This window comes from Nanorana parkeri, unplaced genomic scaffold (assembly GCF_000935625.1).
Source record: "Nanorana parkeri isolate BGI_ZX_2015 unplaced genomic scaffold, ASM93562v1 scaffold1271, whole genome shotgun sequence".
Lineage (NCBI taxonomy): Eukaryota > Metazoa > Chordata > Amphibia > Anura > Dicroglossidae > Nanorana > Nanorana parkeri.
Window position 1 is genome coordinate 110,467 of NW_017307539.1, and position 21,511 is coordinate 131,977.

Sequence of the window (21,511 nt, forward strand, 5' to 3'; positions counted from 1 at the left end):
GATGGTAGTCATTATTGCTGGGATTTATAGTCCGCTATAGCTGATGGTATTCTGCATTGTTGTGTAATGTATTGCTGGGAATTGTAGTTCTCTAAAGCCAATGCCATTCTGTAATGCTGTACAATGTATTTCTGAGTTAGTGGCAGAACTACTAGGGTCGCAGCAGTCATGCACGCGCACAGCCCTGACGTGGCATCCCTCCACTACCAGTGTGCTTTACATTTCCTAAACCGATAAATACATTCACACTACTGTTACATGGATGGCAAAAGTGGCAGACGGGCGGGGAGAAGGCGGGGGAAGAGGCAAAGCGGGAGGGGGGTCAAGTTGCCGCACCATGGGCCTCTGGGTTGTACTTGCCCCCTGGGCTAAAAGTTGCCAGTCAGCCCCTGCTTAGGAACATGTTCGAAAACCCGCCGAGAATCGTACGATTGTCGGCGGGTGTGTGGCATATTCATAAGATAAATGCCGCACGGGACGGTGTGCGCAAGCCCGCCCCTCGATTATCGCAAGTACGATCTGCCGGTCCAAGATGGGCAGATCGTATGTTTTTTTAATGACCTTACAACCATCGCAAGACAAAAGTCTTGCGATAGTTGTAGGGTCTGTGGCCAGCTTTAGGCTAGATGCTCGAGTCGAGCGTGAGTTCTGTTTGACCGCTTCACACCACACAAGGCAATGCGCCTTATGAAGCCCTAATTGGCTAAAGACTTTGCCCAATCAGGGCTCAGTACTCTGTAAGAGCCATGATTGGACACAGTCATGATGACTTTGCCCAATCATGGCTCACCTGTCAGATGACGTCAAACTATACAATTTGGCGGATCTAGCTGTCACCGCTAGCTCCGCCCAATTGTTTGTTTTGCCGGCATCTGTCAAAATGCCATTATGCGATGGGTGTCGGCGTTTTTACAAAAAATTATTATTGCTATTTATTTTTTGTTGTTGTATTTTTTATTTTGTCAAGTCGTCGTCATCGTGGACAACGCTGGATGTCGTGATTGACCGTGGATTACATCGGTGGATCAATTTTTGTGGGTTTTTTTTTAAAAAAAAAAGACTTCTCAAACACATGTCTTTTTTCCCCCCCAAATAAAGGATTTTATCAAAAGTCTGGACTTTTTAATAACAATTTTATTTAACCCTTTAGTGAATGGGTGAATGGGTAGGAGTACAAGTACCCCTTACTCATTGACAAGGGGGGGCGGCATCTGGCTGCCCCTTTATTAAAGGGGCACCCCGATGTGAATAAGCCCCATGTGCACACCCCCACAAACAACCATCGGCACAGGGACAAGGTGCTTTTCCAGGGGCAACCCTGGAAAAGCACCCTCCCAGTGCCGAGGGCATGTTGCCTCTCTGGCCCTTCCAGGCCTATGCTCGGATCAAGGGTCTAGTATGGAATTTTAGGGGGTACCCTACGTTTTTTTCCTCCCATTTTTGGGGGTGGGGTTCCTCCTTAAAATTCCTACCAGACTTTAAGGGTTTGGTATGACTTTGAGGGGGAACCCCACACACGTTTTTGTGTTACACGGGGTGCCTCCTAAATATTCCTACCAGATCTTAAGGGTCTGGTATGACTTTTAGGGGGAACCCTATGCTTTTTTAAAATAAAATTTGGTCCCTCCTAACATTCCTACCAGACCTAAAGGGTCTGGTATTGTTTGGGAGGGGGAACTGCAAGCTTTAAGATTTCAAATTTCAGTTTTGCAACAGCAGGTTCTATACATTGTACAGATTTGCCGCTTTACAGGCAGGTTAAGGGGATCCCCCAGGCACGATGTTTGAAGGAATTTTTATTTTTTATTGTTACTCTTTAAGTGTTGTTAAAACCGTCCGGCTCACTTTTTTGTGGGCTGGAGGGGGCGTGGCGGGCAAAGGAAGTGAATGGCACCGTAGCCGTGCCTTTCGGCCGCACTGGATCAAAAGGCACATTATGCCTGCGGTCTGATCAAAATGCTGCAAGCACTATTTTGATCGCACCGGACCGCAGGCATAATGTGCCTTGCGATCCAGTGCGGCCGATCACATTGCGGCCTCCTGCCACACAAAAAAAGTGAGCCGGCCGCAATGTGAGGCAGTGTGTTCTGGCCAGAATCGGGCCGGAACGCACTGCATCTGGTGAGAACGAGGCCTAATGCAGTGGTTACATCATCCGCTAATCTGTTATGTGATCTTCTAACTGTGGGCAGGCGGCATAGCATGACTAGTAATAGTGTTTGCAAATGTGCCAGCACCTTCCTATAAAAGGCTCTCCCACCAGCCTTTTATTAGTGTGTGTTGGATTTGGATTAGATAGGGACAGCTGTCAATCAGAATGATTTCAAGTAGAGATAGTTACTGCGGTACAGAGCTACATACGTGTTATTCAGTGATATATACTGTGTATATGTGTATGTGTGTGTGTATGTGTAACTATATATATATATATATATATGCACTTAAAATTGTCCTCTTCACTAAACAGTTGAATATTCCTCAACGGCAATTGGAAGGAATGAAACGGGTTGCACATTTTGTCAGCCTCATATATGTTCGCTTTTGGCATGAGGCAATTGTAAGTCGATGGGCTCCAAAGAATTATTTGGATATGCTACAGCTTCTGAGCACTTACCCAGATGCAGACGTCAAAAAATGTGCTCTCGCAGTTGCTAAGAGACACCTTTGGCATCCGTCAGAAACAAACGTAGGATTGGCTTTTTTGGACGAACGTATTACTCAGGCTGTTAAGGAAAATATGACTAAAAATTTAGAAACCAAACCTGCAAAGAAAAAGGAAGTGAAACGATTACAGGGTAAAAACATGGTTTTTGAAGGAAAAGACCTGAGTCTTTTTATTACTAATAAAACAAAGACGTTCTTTGAATTGTTTGGGATCCACGACGTGGCAGAATACTGCAGTGATTCTCTAAGAAGCCATGTGAACGCTCTTAAAGGAGAACTATGGCTACAGCTCGCGGTATACTGAGACGCCGCAGCCGGAGCGGATCCCGACTTAGACGTCGAGATCTGCCCAGCTGCGTGAGTGACAGCTGGCTCTGCCTATCTAGAGGCAGAGCCAGCTGTACCCGCCCCCTCCCCCGTCCGTTCCGCCAGTCAACGGTGGCAGATCGGAGCGGGGAGAGGGGAATCCAGCCCCTCCCCCTGTCACGGCAGAGAGCCATGACAGGATCGAGAGGTGAGCGAACCCGGTATGTGTTCGTTCACCTCCTGATCTACTGAGCCGACCTGTGACAGTCTCATTGTCACAGGTCGGCTAGAACTATGAGGTGAGTGGAAATCACTCATCTCATAGTTCTCCTTTAAGGTTGTCAATGATACCGCAGAAAGTATAACGAATCGGTCAGGGATGAACAACAAAAACAATTCTTGTTGAGGGTAGTCGAGCATCACAGAAAAGTCGTCACCAGGCACTAAACGAATGGAAAGCACTCAGCACAGAGGCTTCCCATCCTTTCGCAAACTGGAGATAGTAAAATATTTACTATCATCCAGTTATGAATGGGTAGAAGCCTCTATGCAGAGTGCTTCCACTCATTGATAAATTCATGAATGAACAGGAAGTGATGTAAAGCACTTCCTGTTCATTCACAACTGAGGACACATAGTAATAAGGGGTTAAATGTTTCACAGTTGAAAGGGGAAAGAAAGAGGCAACAGCACTAAAGTTGGCAAAGATGGGAAAGATGTACAGAACAATATTCTTTGTGATTTGGGATATCCTAGGTGGTAAAAACTGAGCCAAGATCTGGATCAGCACTGACTTTTTTGCTTTAATAACTATAGTTTGACACGCATAAAAGTATTTCAAAATTAACTGTGTAAAATGTGTAAATTACATTACAAAACAAATGAACAGCTATTGTGCAAGTTCAAATATTGTTTTTTAAAGTATGTAAAATAATTCTAAATATTCTAAAAGTATATTTACATTGTTGCATTATAAGAATACGTTACAAAAAATAATACCAAAGTAATTTCTCCACTGCCTTTTCAGAGCCATGCATTCTAAATTATAATTACATAAAAGGAAATAACACAATTGTTGTAAAAGCCAGGGAAAAGTATTTGAAACATAACCAAAATGTGAGATTTAAATGTTTACCATCATTTAGACTATTTGATTCTAAGCTACTAAAAGTAAAATGTTTGAATGGAAAGCTAAAATACCCAAAATGTGTCAAGACTGGTGAGTAGCAGCCATAACACTGTAGCACATAGTGGCTTCAGATTTTTTTACATTCTTACTATTTTACATTTACATTTAACACAGTAGCTTTTTTCATATGAAATACCTGTTTAATCTAAATACAACTAGTTTATTTACTGTGTGGACGAATTAGGCAAAATAAGGCTTCAAGTAAAGTTATGTCTTTTGTAAAATATTGTTACAAATTATATCATGGCTACGAAAGCCAATGTGCAATTCATTGTTATTAAATATTGCCTTTCAGTTTCAATGTGCAAACACTGTCATTTTCTATAGTTGTCAAATAATCAAACTGTGATTGTCTTGCATAATGGAAAGCTGGGGGTGTTTACGTTGTCATGTATAAAGTGCCTCCAGAAATTGATTTTTTTTCTGCTTTTTACCAAAAAATTGCTACAGAGACAAAAACCAAACTTACACAAACAACATCCTTAAAATGTCTAACAACTGTTGCCATATAAAGTTTAGCTTGTGTAATATCTTCAATAGATGTTGTGATATGTGGGAAGATATGTATGTGTGTATATATATATTTGTCTGCATCTATCTGCATGTTATGTGACTCTCAGTTTCTCAATTGTGTTACTGTAAATCTGTCTTCTTTAAAGGCCTAGCTATTGTTTTGTGAGTTTATCACATCTCACAGGGGGGGTAAACAGCAACCCTTATTTAAATCCTCTAATCAGGTTACGCCCAATGTACATTTGGTAGCCACTGTACAATAAGGTGGATATATAAGGTATTGTTAGCAAGCCATGTGCTCTCTTTTACCTGGGACACAAAGGCATTCAATATGAACAGGCGAGAAGCTGAGAGGTAAAACTCCACCACACTTGTACTGTACATTGTCTTTTAAATATTGTTTTGTGTGTTATTTGTAAATATGTAACCCTACCAATAAATGTATATTGCTGATTGAACTACTTCTTTTGTCTAAGAATCCTCAGATCTAGGGGTGTTTATGTGAATAATATTGTAGTCATTGAAATATATTTACATATCCATTCCCCCGTGGGTTAACACAACTAAATTTGTAGAATGTTTATGCAAAACTTGCAAATTGGCATCTACATATTTTTTTATTTACTAATCTCTCTTTGTAATTGTTTAATAATGTACTGCAACATCTATGTTAGACTTAAATATTGTTTCTGGAGAAAATTACTGGCATTTACATACTTCTAATCCAGCCCCCATACAACCCTGCCTCTTACCTTACCATGCCTCAGTTTTGTGAGCAAACAATGCATAAAGCCAAAAACACAGAGGGGCAAGACGTGTCCCTCAATGGACTTGAAGAAATAGATTTTACTGTAAGTACAAAATTCTTATTATCATTATAACCGATTGAGGGACACAGTATTGTAGAATAGTCTAGGATATGTGGAACTTCAAAAAGCAGACCAACTAAGAAATGAGCAAAGCCACTAAGAAGAAAATCAACAGATCTGAAATTTTATTAGCATCAACTTCTGAAGGAAGAGTTGATGAATAACAATTTATCGACTATGTAAAAGGACAATGTCAGTGGGAGACATGTAGGGTCAACCTGGTATTCCAGATCAGGACTGACAACTCCAATAGAAAACCAGTACTTGAAGGAGCAAGGAGCCTCTGTCAATATTGAGAAGGACAAGCAAAGGTTCACCATATGGGAAATATAGGTGGAATAATAGTAACCAAACAGGAAATTAACTTTTACCAACAGTTGTTAGGCAAGCAAAAACATTTTTAGTGTAAAGGCACATGCCTAGCAAACCCTAAACCCCAGGAAAAAGAAACTAGGACATACAAGATATGCCCATAAAAATAAAACTAACTGTATAACATTTAGAAACTTAGGATATTTTAAACCTTTTATGTTTGGACAAGGAAGATCTGCAATGTAAAGCCCCTTTTACATAGGTGCCTGTCAGTTCTAATCAGCAGGGGATCCATACATGATTTCCCTGCTGATTAGAGCAGTACGGAACGGATGTAACCATTGTGACATCCATGCCTATCCAGTATTTTCCTCCAGCATGTAATGAAGGAGAAAACTGAAATTAGGCCCATGTTAGGTCTGTAAGGAGGCAGATCTAAATAGACATGTGTCTGCTTATTTGAAATCACCCTGATCTGTCATGATCAGGTCCACCAAAATGAAATGTTTAACAGTTGGAAAGGGAAAAAAAGAAAAACAGCACTAAAGTTGGCAAGGATGGGAAAGATGAACAGCACAATATTCTCTGTGATTTGGGACATCCTGGGTGGTAAAAGTCAAGCCAAGATCTAGGTCAGCTATGACTTCTCTACTTTATTGACTACAGTTTGACATGCATAAAAAGACATCTAACTGAAATAATTGTTCTAAAATCTGAAATTACATTACAAACATTGTACTTTTTTTCTGCTTCTGCAAGTTCAAATATTGTTCCTAAATAATCTAAAATACTTGCAACTGTATTATGCTAAAAGCAGTCTTTCATGTTGTTACTTTATAAGTATTTGTTAGAAAAAGTAATACTAAAGTAATTTTTCTACTGCCTTTTTAGAGCCATGCACTCTAAATGAAAATTACGTAAAAGGAAATAACACAATTGTAAATGTCATGGATAAGTTTTTGGAACATGACCAAACTGTGCAATTTAAATGCTTACCAACATTCGGAATATCTGATCCTAAGCTGCTAAAAGTAAAATGCTTGAATGGAACGCTAAGATACCCAAAATGTGTCAAGGCAGGTGAGTAGCAGCCATAACACTAGTGGCTTAAAAATTTCTCACATTCCTCTTATTTTACATTTTCATTTAAAACAGTTGCTTTTCTCATCTAAAATACCTGGTTTACTCTGAATTTACTGTGTGGACAAATTAGGCAAAATACGGCTTAAAGTAAAGCTCAGCGTTTTATATTTTTACAATATACTGTATGTATATCATTGCTACAAAGGCTAGTGGCCAAATCATTGTTATTAAATATCACCTTTCAGTTTCTGCCTGCAAACACTGTCATTTTTCTATCATTGTAAAATAATCAAAATGTAGTATTTGTTAGAAAAAGTAATACTAAAGTAATTTTTCTACTGCCTTTTTAGAGCCATGCACTCTAAATGAAAATTACGTAAAAGGAAATAACACAATTGTTGTAAAGGTCATGGATAAGTATTTGGAACATGACCAAATTGTGCAATTTAAATGCTTACCAACATTCAGAATATCTGATCCTAAGCTGCTAAAAGTAAAATGCTTGAATGGAAAGCTAAAATACCCAAAATGTGTCAAGACAGGTGAGTAGCAGCCATAACACTGTAACACATAGTTGCTTAAAATTTTTTCACATTCCTCTTATTTTACATTTTCATTTAAAACAGTTGCTTTTCTCATCTAAAATACCTGGTTTTCTCTGATTGCAACTAGTTTATTTACTGTGTGGACAAATTAGGCAAAATAAGGCTTAAAGTAAAGCTCAGCCTTTTATTGTTACAACATACTGTATGTACTGTATACCATTGCTACAAAGGCCAGTGGCTAAATCATTGTTATTAAATATCACCTTTCAGTTTCAGCCTGCAAACACTGTCATTTTTCTATCATTGTAAAATAATAAAAATGTAGTTTTCTTGCAATATGGAAAACTGAGGTTGTTTATGTGGCCATGTGCAGAATGCCTCCAGAAATAAACTTTTTCTGCTTTCCACCAAAAAGAAAAATGCCTACAGGAACAAAAAGCAAACTCCCACACAAAAAAAACATCCTTAAAATGTCTAATTACTAAATTTGTATAACTTTTTATGCAAAAGTTACAAATTGCCATCTGAGTAAATTTTCCATTATTTACTAATCTCTGTTTGTGATTGTTTATTAATGTACTGCAGTATGTACAGTATGTTAGACCTGAATATTGTTTCTGGAGAAAATTAGTGACTTTACTTCTAATCCAGCCCCCATATAACCCTGCCTCTTACCACCATGCATAAAGTAAAAAACAGAGGGACGAGACATGTTTTCCTAAACAGACTTCATGAAAATAGGGGCCTAAGGGCGGTTCCCAGACAGCAATAAATTATAAGAATATGTATGCATATGAGAGCTTTCTAAACAGACAATTAAATGGTTAGAAAGTAAGAATAAAGGAAGAATAGTAACTTACAAGTCTTAAAATGAAGGGAATAGGGTGATTAACAAAACCTGTAGTAGGTAGAGGTTGAAGTTAAATTGTAACACCTGTAGGCAAATGAAAATTGTAGAAGTATTAAAAATAATCCATACTATTGTTATTATTATACCTGAAATAGCTTGAGAAATGTAATAGCCATATTGAAGCCTACTAGAAGTATAAAATATATATGACTCTAGGGGGTTGATTTACTAACCTTATAAACACGCCACAAACAAGTATACACATCTGTAGTGTGTTCCCTCCCAGCATGATCTATTGGTGGAATCTAGACACCTTTGTAGTGTATACACACCTAGCAGGTGTGTTGTGCAAAGCCCTGCATGAATTGTGTAAATTAGCACTACATTGTGTTGCTTGCGTTGATGAATGCAGGAATGTAAATGCATGAGCTAACCATTTTTGTCTAAACTGTGAAGCAGCATTATATATTCATCATGTGCATGATTTTTCCATATATGGCATTAGTGGAAATATGCTTTTAGAGACTTTTTGGTTGATAAATACGTTTTGCTGTGTAAAAATCACACGCACCTAGTGCGTGCGTGTGTTTAGGTTAGTAAATCACCCCCTAGGAATCAATATATTTTGGACTTCCCTAAGCAGAATCCACTGCAGAGGAAGGAAAAATAGGGAAAAGAAGTGAGGTGCAACTAAAGCTAATGCAAAGGGGTGAACAAAAGGGGCTGTTCACACACAAACCTGACTGCGACTGCAGCAGGAAGTGTTTTATTTGATACATTTGATGTGTTATTACCGCTGCCACTAAATAGTAACTACATATTGTCCCATTTACTTCCTTGGACATTCGTTTTTGGACATTGTAGGACATTATTTTTTGGACATTGCACATTATTTATTTTTTTAATAAAGTATTTTGCCGTAGGTACGGTTTTGTTCATTTATTTAATACTTGATTTTTTTTGTGTGAATCAGTAACTATGTACCCCTTACTCATTCACATGGGGGGGGGAGATATCTGGGAACCCCCTTTATTTTAAAGAGGGCTTCCACATTTAGATAAGTCAATCCCACACAGACCCCCACATACTCTTGGAGACCCTGTCCTCATCACCACAGAGGGACATGTTGGCCATGTGGCCTGGCATGGTTCAGGAGGGGGTTCCCCCTCCTTTATTGCCAGGTCAAGTTGCATGATCGGATAATGGTCTGGTATGGATTTGAGGGGCGGGGGCTTTAAGTGCTGCTCTCTGCAAAGGGTATTTTATTTTTCAATTTTTTTGCATTGTTACATGTCACTCTTGGCAGTGCCCAGTTTCCCAAGCCCTTTGTTTTACAATCACTATTAGCTGTTAAAATGGAGAAATGTTTTTTGTTTTTTTTAAGCATGTAATCTTTTATTAATAATACAGCAGCTATACATAGTGGAAAACACAGTAGGTTTAGGTAGAAATTTATCAGAACTACTACTACAAAAAAAAAGAGAACTCCTAAGTAGAAAACCAATCGAATTATCAAGTATCAGTACCAGTAGAGTGCAATTGGTGTGAGTACACGGATTATGTCTTAAAAGAAGGGTAGAAAAGAGAACGTGACTAATTAGTAAGAAAGGTCCAATGAATAGAGTGCGCTCAATCGTGTTCTCCCAGGACATCAAGAGCACCCAGGGATCCCGCAACCCTTGACGTAAGGTACCACCTCGTATCCTGAAAGAGTAGCATAATAGTCTTAAGTTGGTCTATAGACAATTCAGACAGCATGAATGAGGTCCAGGTAACAAAAAACCTGTCAGTGTTATGCATGTTCACTTGGGCATCCAGTTTATCAAATGTCATAAGTTTATGAAGAAGGCTTTTCAGGGAAGTTAACAAGGGAGGGGTAGGCAAAAGCCAGTTCATCAGTATCGCCTTCTTGGCAGCGACCACACATTTTTACCTAGAGATATTACTAGAATTGGAGGTTGCTGAGGGAGTAGGAGTGTGGAACAGACAGAGGGTAGGGGTGATAGGCCTCTGAGCATCTGAGTGATTATTGACATAGGAGATGACGACTGACCAAAATTATTGAATAGAGGGGCATAGCCAAATTAAGTGATCTAGGTCCAGAGAATGGGCTTGGCATTTGGGACAAGAAGTCAACCAGTACTGGGGGGGTGTGCCTACAACCTATATTAAAGGCGTAGAACGCTCTATGAATCAATTTAAACTGAAGTTCTCTCCAGGATTCACAAGTAATGGCTTTCCGAAGTGCAGTCCATCCCCGCAGTATGAGCTGTGCAGTGTCATTCGGTGTTATACCTAGAAGAGACGCCCATTTAATAATATGTGAGGTAAAGGATTGTTCAAATGTAGAATGGGAAGAAGAATGTATAGAGTGGACAATAAATGATAGCAGCATCTTTTTAGATGGAGATAGTAGAAGATTATGAAAGGGAGAATGGTTAGGGAGAGACCAGGGTAGTGGCAAATTCCTGTTTATAAAATTACGTATTGGGGCATATTGAAGGAAGTGGTTGGTCGAGATATGGTACGTATTTTGTAGGTCCCTGTATTGTTTGCAATGTTCCTGGGGAGTTAATAAATCGTTGATAGTGCAAATACCCTTGGTGTGCCAAATAGCAAATACGGGCGACTCTCTAGCAGGAGAGAAAGCAGGGAAGGATGTTAGAGGCATTAGAGGTGAAGTCACCCCCGGGTTCTGATAAATTTCTGGACCTCCCTCCAAGTGAAAAGTTGATTTTTAAGATTCACCTGACATTGACTTCTGTGGGGGTTTCATATTACAATTTGCAATGTACCATTTTTCTGAGGAGTTTTACAAATACATCTGCAAATAAAATCAAGATTGGCCTATCACAAATCCCCAATATACTTTCAAGAGGCTAATAGGATGGGGTCTGATGTACCCACAAAATATTTGCACTCTGTTGAAGGAAACTAGGTGGAGGACACACCTTTTAAGTAAAAATATGTAAGACATTCCAATAAGAGGAATGAAAGAATAAAAGGCACTAGGGATAACATAGTGTTTTGTACCATGGTAAGAACTGCAAATGACCAAAGCATTTGAAACTGATTCCTGTAGATTAGGGAGTTAGGAAATCTCTACAGAGAAGAATAAGGATGAAATAATCAAGCATAAGCATGAGCAGCAGAAATCCAGTAATGGGGAAAAAACTCCATAGAAGGGGGAATCCAGGAGTATTAGGGATGGCACACTCAAGGACGGATCTCTAGCAGAGCACAAAAGTACTCAAGTCACATGTAGGAGTGTAATAATGGCAAAAAAAGGTTAATTAGAATCTCTTTATCTAAGTTTTAGAAAGCAAGAAGCTACAGGGGGAACCTGAGCCTCACAACTGTTAGGCTACAACTAACATGTGATCCAGTAAAAACAACACACAGCCACCCACATAGAAGGTGGAGGAGAGCCTTTATGCAAATGACTAAACAGAAGAGACCAAGAACGTGTGGCCTTAAGATCTGCCATTTGAAGACTGTGCATGTCTGAGGATCTGCTGTAAAAGCAGTTGAAGAAAGAGGTTGTGCCATCCCTGACAATTCATACCAGAGCCTTCAGACCCCATGACAAAAAAAGAAAAAAAAAAGTGTGGGGTCCCCCTTAAAAATCCATACCAGACCATTAATCCAGGCAGCAGCCTGGCAGGACAGGGGTGCTCATCTGCATCTGGGTACCCCTTTTCATAAAGGGGGCACCCAGATGCCACCCCCCCTTACAAATGAGTAAGGGGTAGTTATACCCCTACTCATTAACTAAAGAGTTAAATCAAATGTAAATAAACGCACAACAGCTTAGAAAAAAATGTAATTGAACAAAAAACAAAACACAAGTTTTTGGCAATTCCTTTAGCTAAAAAGAAAAAATGTCCTATGTCAATTCCGACCCCTGCCGACTGATGGGGGAAAAAACACCCGCCGTTGGCAGCCTGATGCAATGTTTACATCAGGCAGTGGGCAGAAATAAACAATGCTATTGGCTATGTAACATTGAAATAGCCAATACAGGCTAGCTAATGCACCCGCCCACTACCTGATGTCAATTACAGAGGAGCGGAACTTTCTCTCTCAGGTCCGTTCCTCTGTAGAAGCAATAGCCATTCTGCTATTGACTATTTGAAATTGCAATAGCCAATAGTAGGCTGGTTATTGCTCCGCTCCCTGGCTTCTGTCAATCAGAGCGGACCTGAGAGAGAACTTTCTCTCTCAGGTCTGCTCCTCTGCTTAATCACATCAGGCAGGGGGCGGAGCAATAGCCAGCCTTCTATTGGATATTGCAATTTAAAATAGCCATTAGCAGAATGGCTGCCACCCACTGCCTTCTGTCACTCCGCAGAGGAAGTTATTTCCCGGTGCGGGCCACACTACCTGCACCCCCCTAGTGACACCACTGTTCCAACCATAAAAGTATTGTAATGTAATCTTTGATTTATTCCATCAAGAAGTTATATGGTATGGCATCAAACATAGTTCATACTATTGCAGAAATGAAAAGACATTACAAGCACCAGGATATGTAAAAGTTAATGAAATGTTTGCGAACGGTACAAATATAGAGAAGGGGAAATAAATGCACATAAAAGAGCCATATTGTTTATTATATATGCAGGTGCTACTTTCTGCTTTGAATTCATGCACAACACTGTGCTTCCATGTTATATCTCTGCAAGGCTAAAGCTGGGCATACACCACATTTTCAAAACACCTTTCATACAAAAGATCCTTCGTTCAACTTTCTATTAGATGATGGGGTCAGATCGACAATCTTTTTTGACCATAGCGACAAAAAAAACTCAAAGGAGCAGGATGGCAAAAAAATTTTGAACAAACAAAATTCTAGAAGTGAATGTGGTTTTCATTCGGTAAACTCCATTCATTCCAAAAATGAATGGTAAAATCAAATGAAATTTTGATCGACATTCAAGTGTTTGATGGCATTATCGGGTGGTAAAGCAAGATCTTTCTGCCATCAGGAAACTGCCTAGTTAAGCTCTAAGTTGATCTGGTCAGAGTTTTCACAGGACAAAAGACTCCTTCCATGTGACAATGCTCAAGCTTGGCATTTAGACAATCAGACAACCAGCTCTCATCGTGAGAGAAGGGGGAAGGGGTTACATGTTCCACCATAGACATTTAATTGTTTCAGCAGCCAACAGAGTGGTACAGCAGTGAAGTGTGGTTTTAAGCAGCAGGCAAAAGGGGGAAGGGTCGGGAGTGCAAAATTAGGTGAAACTGTTGACTTTAATTATAAGTCAGTTTTAGCGCTCAGATTTTATTTTAGTTTTGTCAGTACTTTGAATTGGACATTTTTGTATTGCAAATGTTCCGCATATTTTATATATAATTTTGTATTTACAAAAATGTCTATAACTAAATGTCCTTTGTCTAGAGCCCATAGTTTACATATATGTTTATATCACAGGACCATGTACTCTAAATGATAATACAATGCTAAAAAACAACATCACAGTGAAAAGTGTTAATACGCATTGTGGAAGTGAAAGGATGCCAAACAAATGTGGTATTAAGTCATATAAAGCAAATGAGACCATTGAATTTTCCTGTTTGTCTGGTTATGAAATATCTGATCATGAGGAATTAAAAGTCAAATGTCATGGAGGAGTTGTAGAGTATCCAACATGCTTCAAAAAAAGTAAGTATACAGCATATTATTTTTTATTTTCTATAATGGTCATTCTGTTTTTTTCACAGGAAAAAACCCTTGTGAATGAAGGGTTAAAGCTGAACTCTGGATTTCAGTTCATAATGCATTCAGTCCTTCCTTCCCCAAGCTCAGTCAATATTTTTTTTTTTTAATTAATCACTCAGTGACCAAGAAAGTAGCTGAATTCTTTGCTTTGGCTACATGCACGGAGGAGAGTTCTTTGAGGCACCCACATCATATCTGACATCAACACTTCAAACCTAAACTGCAGATGGGCAATAACACAGCCGGTTGCCCTTTCTAAGAAAAGTGGTCAGCAGTTATGGGTCATTAAATGGAGATAGAAACCTTTCTGATCATTCTTCTGTATGCATGAGGAAGCAAAGCAGGGGTAGGCATTGTTTTTGGATTAAGGGATTCTCTGTTCTACCTGGAGTTCAGCTTTAAATTGACCTTATCAGCATTGGCTCCCCTGTAATGAATAACCTACTTGTACTAAAAGAGGCTCTTTATTTACCTTTCCAGTGGCCATTGATTGGAATTCCGTCTCTTCACTGTTAGCCGCCGGCCACTGCAGGTATTTGACTGGTTGATGAGTCAAATACCTGTCTCCCCCACCACAAGCAACTGTTCCTCCTGCTGGCTTGTACATCTGGTAGAGACTTACAGCCTGGTGGTAGAAACCAGTGTGTGATGGGGAGCTTGTGTGATACATGCAGCAGCCAGTAAGCACTAAAGAAAAGGCGTTTCAAGTAATTTGTGGCTAGAGATGTAGGTATAAAGCCTCTTTGATTACAGATATGTTATTCTTTACAACAGATTCTGTGCTGACAGAGTCACTCTAAAATGTAAGATAAACAATCCAGGCTTTTTAATGCCTATTGAAATGCTTTTCTTCTTTGATAAGTCAAACAGTGCTATTGCATGTGATATTGGGTGATTTGCACCACTTAGTATAAAACAAGATATTTCACAAATTATAAATCAGGCCATCATTGTATACCCTCTATAGCTCTAAGCACTTGTTATATAGCGACAACAACTTATAAACTTACAATTTCCCTATTTTTTTCTTATAGCACCAGATGAATCTACTTTTCAGCCTTTAGTAGAGACTGAAATATACTAAGAACTGGTTTTACAAAATATTGCAACTGAGTTGAAGAAAGGAAGCAATGTCAGAATGCAAGGCCTAACAAGAGCGCACCAGTGTATATAAATCTCTTTATCTTGCTTGGTAATACATCTTTGCATTAAACACATACCCCTTTAATAAATAGATTCTTTAAGCAATTTGAGTTGTTTAGTGCATTTGTGTAAGATATACAGTATATAGAGAGAAACAGAGAGGGAAAGAAAGACCATCTCTAGAAAAATAATAATAAACTAGGAAACTGCTGCTGGTATAAAATGTTCTTACCCAAAGATGCCTGCATAAACTCGCACAGCTTAAAAAAGCCCTTAAATCCAGACAGTTAAATGCCTGGCTGTTCATAGAGTCCCATCCCTTGGCCCATCAATGTGGACTGCCTCACCGGTCAATAGGAATGCACAAGAGCAAGGGGCAGGCATCCTTTGGCACCATAAGGAAATACTGGAGCTTAGCCTGTCAGAACAGCTCCGTATTTGGTTATATCTAAAGTATTTTGAAGCTGCTGCAGGCATGTGCAGTTTCTTAGTATATTTTCTTTTTATAGAGAGAATTGTCATTCCTATTTTAATGATTTTCCAAAAAGTCGCATATTGTGACACAAACAGTAGGTGCTCTGGAATAGAAAGAGCAAACCACTTTTTGTCAGTGGCAATGCTAGGTGCTGGTACACACAGAATATGCTCAAGATCCAATGTCAGGTTCCCTTGTCCTGCGGCTTATGACAGCCCTGCCCCCCTAATGGTGGCAGACTGATGCTGTATTTGTAGATACAGGAAAGACCCAGGTCAATGATCCCTATTCTACTTCCTTTTGTCCACTCTGTGTACTTTGGTTTAGATTGCTACGCACTGCAAAATAAATGCAGCAGTTACTTATTTATTATAAAAGAAGCAGTAAAGCAGTGTTTAAGACATATTGTTGCTTTATAAATGGGCCTCTACATCTTCCTTCTTGAGCAAGCATAGAAAATAGTATCAGCCCTAAAGGGGTGTTACTGCAGTGTACTCACAGTGTATTGATGCAAATAGCAGCACTGATATCATAACATCTTTGCAGCTCTGTGCATTACTGAGGAGAGGGGGCACCCACCGCCGGGTTGGGCTCTGAAGAGGATCTCTCTAGTCACTTAACCTACCTGAAGACATGTGAAAAATGTATTAAATAAAAAAAATAATCAGCAGATACTCACAGTTTGGAGGGGGTGCCTCAAGGCAGGGTGGGGGTCCTCTGGAAGAGGATGAAGCCTGGAGGACGGAGTTGGGCTTTTAGATACTTGATGCATAATTGCCAGGTAAGAATTTTTATTGAACAGGGTTGGAATAAGCCTCTGCCATATCCCTGAAAGGATCTGCTTGGCAAGCAGTAACATATGAACCACCTGAACATAATCCAGGGCATCTTATAACTTTGCACCATTTTCCAACTAGTTTCTATGCATTTGTGTTTCCATTAAACATTATCCAACATTATATAATACAAATTAACTTTCTGAGTGCAGTGCCAAATGGATACAAGAGACTTCTGCTGCAGACTACGATGACTGTGGCATTGAATGTGAGCAAACAGTGTCTTGTTTAGTAAAGCTGGCCATACACCAGTAGAATTTCATTCAAAAAATGTGTTTTTCTAAATTGTTTAATTTTATAATAGATAATGGGGTAAAATTGACAACCGTTTTTGAACGTAGTGAGAAAATAAATTAAAGGAACAGGATGGAAAAAAATTTCTTGAACAAAATTTTAACAAGGATTGTGATTTTCATTCGAGAAATTCCATTTATTCCAAAATCGAATGTTGAAATCAAACAAAATTTCGAACAATGTTCATCAAGTGTCTGTTGGCATTATCAAATGTTCTGAAGAAACTGTTTGCACCAAAGTTCATTCAAAAATCTACCAGTGTATGGCCAGCTTAACTGAGCTACAAGTGCCTCCTGATGTTTTTCAGTAGCTTCCTCAGTAGCTCATTGGTTTATATTTATTATAAAGCTGTATTTTGGGGGTTTTGTTATTTTCTATATTATTTCTTTACTATATAAAACCACAATTGCTAATGTAGTTAATTATTATTTTTTCTGTAGAACAAATATCTACTAGTATCATTTAATTAATCAGCATGGATCACTGTATTTTTCTAATTAAAGCTAAGCTAGAAGTCCTTGTTTTCACATTGTTGAGAATTTTTCTAAGATACTTGATGCATAATTGCCAGGTAAGAATTTTTATTGATCAGGGTTAGAATAAGCCTCTGCCATATCCCTGAAAGGATCTGCTTGGCAACCAGTAACATATGAAACCACCTGAACCTAATCCAGGGCATCTAATGGCTTTGCACCGTTTTCCACCTAGTTTCTATGCTTTGTGTTTCCATTAAACGTTATCCAACATTATATAATACAAATTAACTGTCTGAGTGCAGTACCAAATGGATACAAGTCCTTGTTTTCACATTGTTGAGAATTTTTCTAAGTCTGTTCCAACTGACCCATTGGTTGCATTGTTTCCCCAGAGTAGTGGGCCTAGTGTATTTTAAAATTCCTTGCTATTTTTATTAAATTCAGTTAGCAGAATTTTTTACCTCTGTGTGCTTGTGAATGGCTTCAGTCTGAAAAAAAAAGTTAATGCAATATGAAGAAATAATGCACACTCTAAAAGGTACTTTAATAACATTTATTTAACTTTGGGAACATGAACTGATTTAATTTACAATTCTTTCATTCACTGTACTTGATAATACCAGTTTTTTACTAAATGTGTGTTGGCTAACCTTCAAAGCTGTCTTCGTTATCTCAGGTCTCAGGTCATGATATTAGTTGAATGATCTCCTACAAGTCCTCATATTATTTACCACTTTTTTCTCTCTCTCCACCTTTTCTTTTTCCTTTATTAATATCAAAATGTTAAATACCAGTGGATTGCATTTGGTGGAATGTTGGTTAGCAGATGTATTTTTTTTGTAAATCTTTATACTGTTGCAGTATGGTTACATTTGTCTTCGTTGTCTATAATACTCATACTACATATTAGTGCTGCTTATTTTAAATTCCTTTCCTCGTATTTTAATGTGAAAAAGTAACAGTTGTAACAGATAAATATTTTACCAAAAGCAGAACTTCAGGCAGAAAACACCTGAAATCCTTGTTCGTATATTTTTCTAATTGCCCAAAAAAATTATATATAAAAATTGACCAATGCCATGTTGCTGACAGTTCTAGTTGTCTGGCTGTTGTGCTCATTATCTGACTTTCTGAGTCACTGATCCAGAACAGGTATGCAGATCAGGAAATCCAGAGTAAGGTCAGAAGGCCTTACCTACTTACTTTGTCTTCATCTATGACCCTAAGTATTCAATGTATGTATTACTTTTTTCACTGCAATGCAATGCACAGTTTTGTGCTGCCCTGCTCTACAACACACAGCTGCCGGGAGGTGCATTGGGTTCCTCATTTGGAGAGAACGCCCCTTTCTTTGGGACCAAATCCCTCTGTCCTTTTTTTGCTCTAATTTATAGACATCCATTTCAAATAATAGAGTCCATATAAAGGAAAATAAGTTGTGAAAAAAACACTGGTGGATTTAACTAATCATTATGTGTGTATTTATTTTTTAATGTTACTAGAGTCTGGGGATTTGACAAAGGTATGTTCTTTTACCTATATACTGTTTTCTAAAAGCTGTTCCTTTTTCTTGTCTCAGGAAATTTTTAGTTATTTGGCTATTTATCTGAATTATCCTATATTTAATAGCCTTGTGAACCCTTAGAGAGCTGAAATAAAAAGTGACTGTTATGCACAGAAACTGTGGCTCCTCTATAATTGTAGTGGAAATAAGGTAAAGGGACAATTTACCCAGAAATAGTGCTTCCTAGAGTTGTTCTTTAACAAAATTGACTGTTCTATTATTTAGCAACAATACTATTCAGCTGTTTTATAACATAGAGGATATAAAATATCCTGCTTAATACATAATCCAGTGAGATCAGATTCTGATGAATATCCTTGTTTGCATGCAAAGTGAATATTTTCTCCATCCTCAAAATAAACTTTATCGTCATCAACGGCATCAAGCTCCAAAAAGTTATCATCCAATTTTTCTTGAGATATTCGGCAAGGTTCTACAAAGCAAAAAATATTTTGGAGACTCAAAATCATTTTAAATATCATCCCAGTCATCACGGTTGTAAAATATCAACTGTTACTAGACCAGAAATTGCTTATCTATGTCGCAAAAAAAAGTCCCCCTTCACTCTAAAGGGCCAATTCACACACGAGTAGATGTAAATAAGCCTTTAATACTGAATCGGTTTTGCTGAAACCTTCAAGTTTTAGTCAGGGCAAAAACAAGAAAGTAAAACTTATATATGCAGTACATCTCTGCAATACATGCACATTTCCTTATATGTTATCCCTTTAACCACTTCAGTACCACCATGTTAAACTCCATTACCTGGTCATTTTTCACTTTTTTGTGAAAGTTTGACTGAGAATTACTCTGTCATGCAACACTATAACCAAATTAATTTTATATAATTGTTTTGAGACATATAGAGGTTTATTTTAGTTTTTTGCTATATAAAAGGAAAAAAATAAAAACAAAAATTTTTAAAAAACACCATTTCTGTTATAAAACCTATTTAAAAAATGTCAGGGCAGCACGAAAAAGGCCTCCTTTTTGGAAAACCCAAAGGTGAGCTGATGCCACAATTTTTTGGAGATAAAGAAACATGCCGGTATTGAGGGGGTTAAAACATGGAGCCTGGCGATGGTGCTTTAGATACAACAATTGTACAGGCCATACACAGAGGGAGAAGGGGTGAAGGGGTTAATGTACAGGTTACATGCAGTGGGAAGATGGAAATGAAGGGGTTAATGTACAGATGTGCAGGATAAGGGAGGCAAAGGGGATAATTTGCACGACAGTGTAGAGATAGAATGGGACTAACATAAGCAGGAGAGGAGCGGGGGTTAAAGGGTTTAAAATTATTTAATACATTATTCCTTTCTGCTGTTGCACTTTGTTTTTACTAGGAAGTAATGAAAGATGACTCATCCATTCATTATTTTCTTTACTCTCCCCTGCCTCTGATGTAAGTGAGGCAGGGGAGGGCTTGGGAATGTAAACATTACCATGTGATCACTGTGATAAGCAATCACAGTGATCACAGGGCACAGAGCCAGTCTGATCGGATCTGTGCCTAAAACCGCTGCTCTCTGCTGTCGAATGGCAGTGGAAACAGTGGCTTCTATGGGCACTAGCCGCATGCACACAGGCAGCCAAGGAAGGATGTAAAGGTATGTTGTTCTCCTATCATTTTAATGGATAGGTAATATGTATGTTTAACATTAGGCAATTATCATCATATGACCGGTATACTGTTTGTTCCAATTTGGACTAATTTACTGTACATCATCCATATGGGTCACTTCATGGCAAAAACGTGCTTAGCAACATAGTGATTATTGTATTTTGTATCTAAAGCAAGTGGTATACTTACGTCCGCGTATGCATTTGGGATATATCATTTTTCTGTCTTGGCATTTCAGTTGCAGAGCGGATAGAGCAAAATGTCCAGGTTTACACCTGAGCGGCACCGTCTCACCACCTCTGAAGACTTTACGGTGTGAAGCACTCCTTTGCAACAATATGTTATTTTGAATAATTTTGTCTTCAGAAAGTTGGCAAGAATCTGAGCCTGTGAAAATAAAACAGAAGTAGCACACTTAAATGTGTAAACATTTAATCGGCAAGAATCCCTAATAGTTATATGCATCATTTGTATATTTACATCTCTATTTTATTTTTAATTACTCTACCCAGAAACACGTCTAAATTTTAGCATCTTATATAGCCTGGACCTAGGTTGGCAAGCTTGCTCAGGGTATGATATAAAAAATTGCCTGCCAACAGCTTTAGTTACACTAGCGTTGCCTGTCCTCATTTTAATAGCAGCACATAAGCCAAACACTACAATTGCTGTTCAAAGGAGGTTTAGTAGACCACAGCAATATAAGCAATTTACCAGATGTTATTAATATAAGGAAAGGTGACATTACTATCTATGTCTGGGAGCAGGACCTCTGGCAGCATTGCTTCTGTCGCTGAATAGGAAGCCATCACCATAACAGCTTTGAGGTAGTCTAGAAATCAAGTTATGCATGTGCAATAGGATTACTGCAAATTACCGATTACTGATAAATTAAAGCCCAAATACACTCTGTGTTTCCTCTTTATAGACATGTACCCCCACATATCATGAAATACCTTTTAAATATCCTCTTCTCTCAATACAAATGTGGCTTCCTGATCCCCCCCCCCCCACCCCCCCCCTTCCAACTTCCCTCGCCCGCA

General features: G+C 38.5%; 1 protein-coding gene and 2 long non-coding RNA genes across 3 annotated transcripts in view; 1 reads left to right on the forward strand and 2 right to left on the reverse strand.

Annotated features, from left to right (window-relative positions):
- LOC108797408 overlaps positions 1-6,927 on the reverse strand; it is a 9,949-nt gene extending 3,022 nt beyond the window's left edge. The window contains exons 1-2 of the long non-coding RNA XR_001941886.1: positions 6,830-6,927; positions 5,655-5,658 (exon numbers count right to left, since the gene is read on the reverse strand). This is a non-coding gene — a long non-coding RNA (uncharacterized LOC108797408). The remainder of the gene's footprint in view (positions 1-5,654; positions 5,659-6,829) is intronic.
- Positions 6,928-7,325: 398 nt separating this feature from the next.
- Positions 7,326-15,208, forward strand: LOC108797407. Its single transcript, XR_001941885.1, has 3 exons — positions 7,326-7,478; positions 13,769-14,003; positions 15,097-15,208. It is a non-coding gene; the product is annotated as an uncharacterized LOC108797407 (long non-coding RNA).
- Positions 15,209-16,370: 1,162 nt separating this feature from the next.
- The window catches only part of LOC108797399 (coagulation factor XIII B chain-like), a 39,088-nt gene continuing 33,947 nt past the window's right edge, over positions 16,371-21,511 (reverse strand). The window contains exons 9-11 of the mRNA XM_018568987.1: positions 20,658-20,855; positions 19,128-19,277; positions 16,371-16,408 (exon numbers count right to left, since the gene is read on the reverse strand). Of these exons, the coding sequence (XP_018424489.1) occupies positions 16,371-16,408; positions 19,128-19,277; positions 20,658-20,855 (386 nt within the window). The remainder of the gene's footprint in view (positions 16,409-19,127; positions 19,278-20,657; positions 20,856-21,511) is intronic.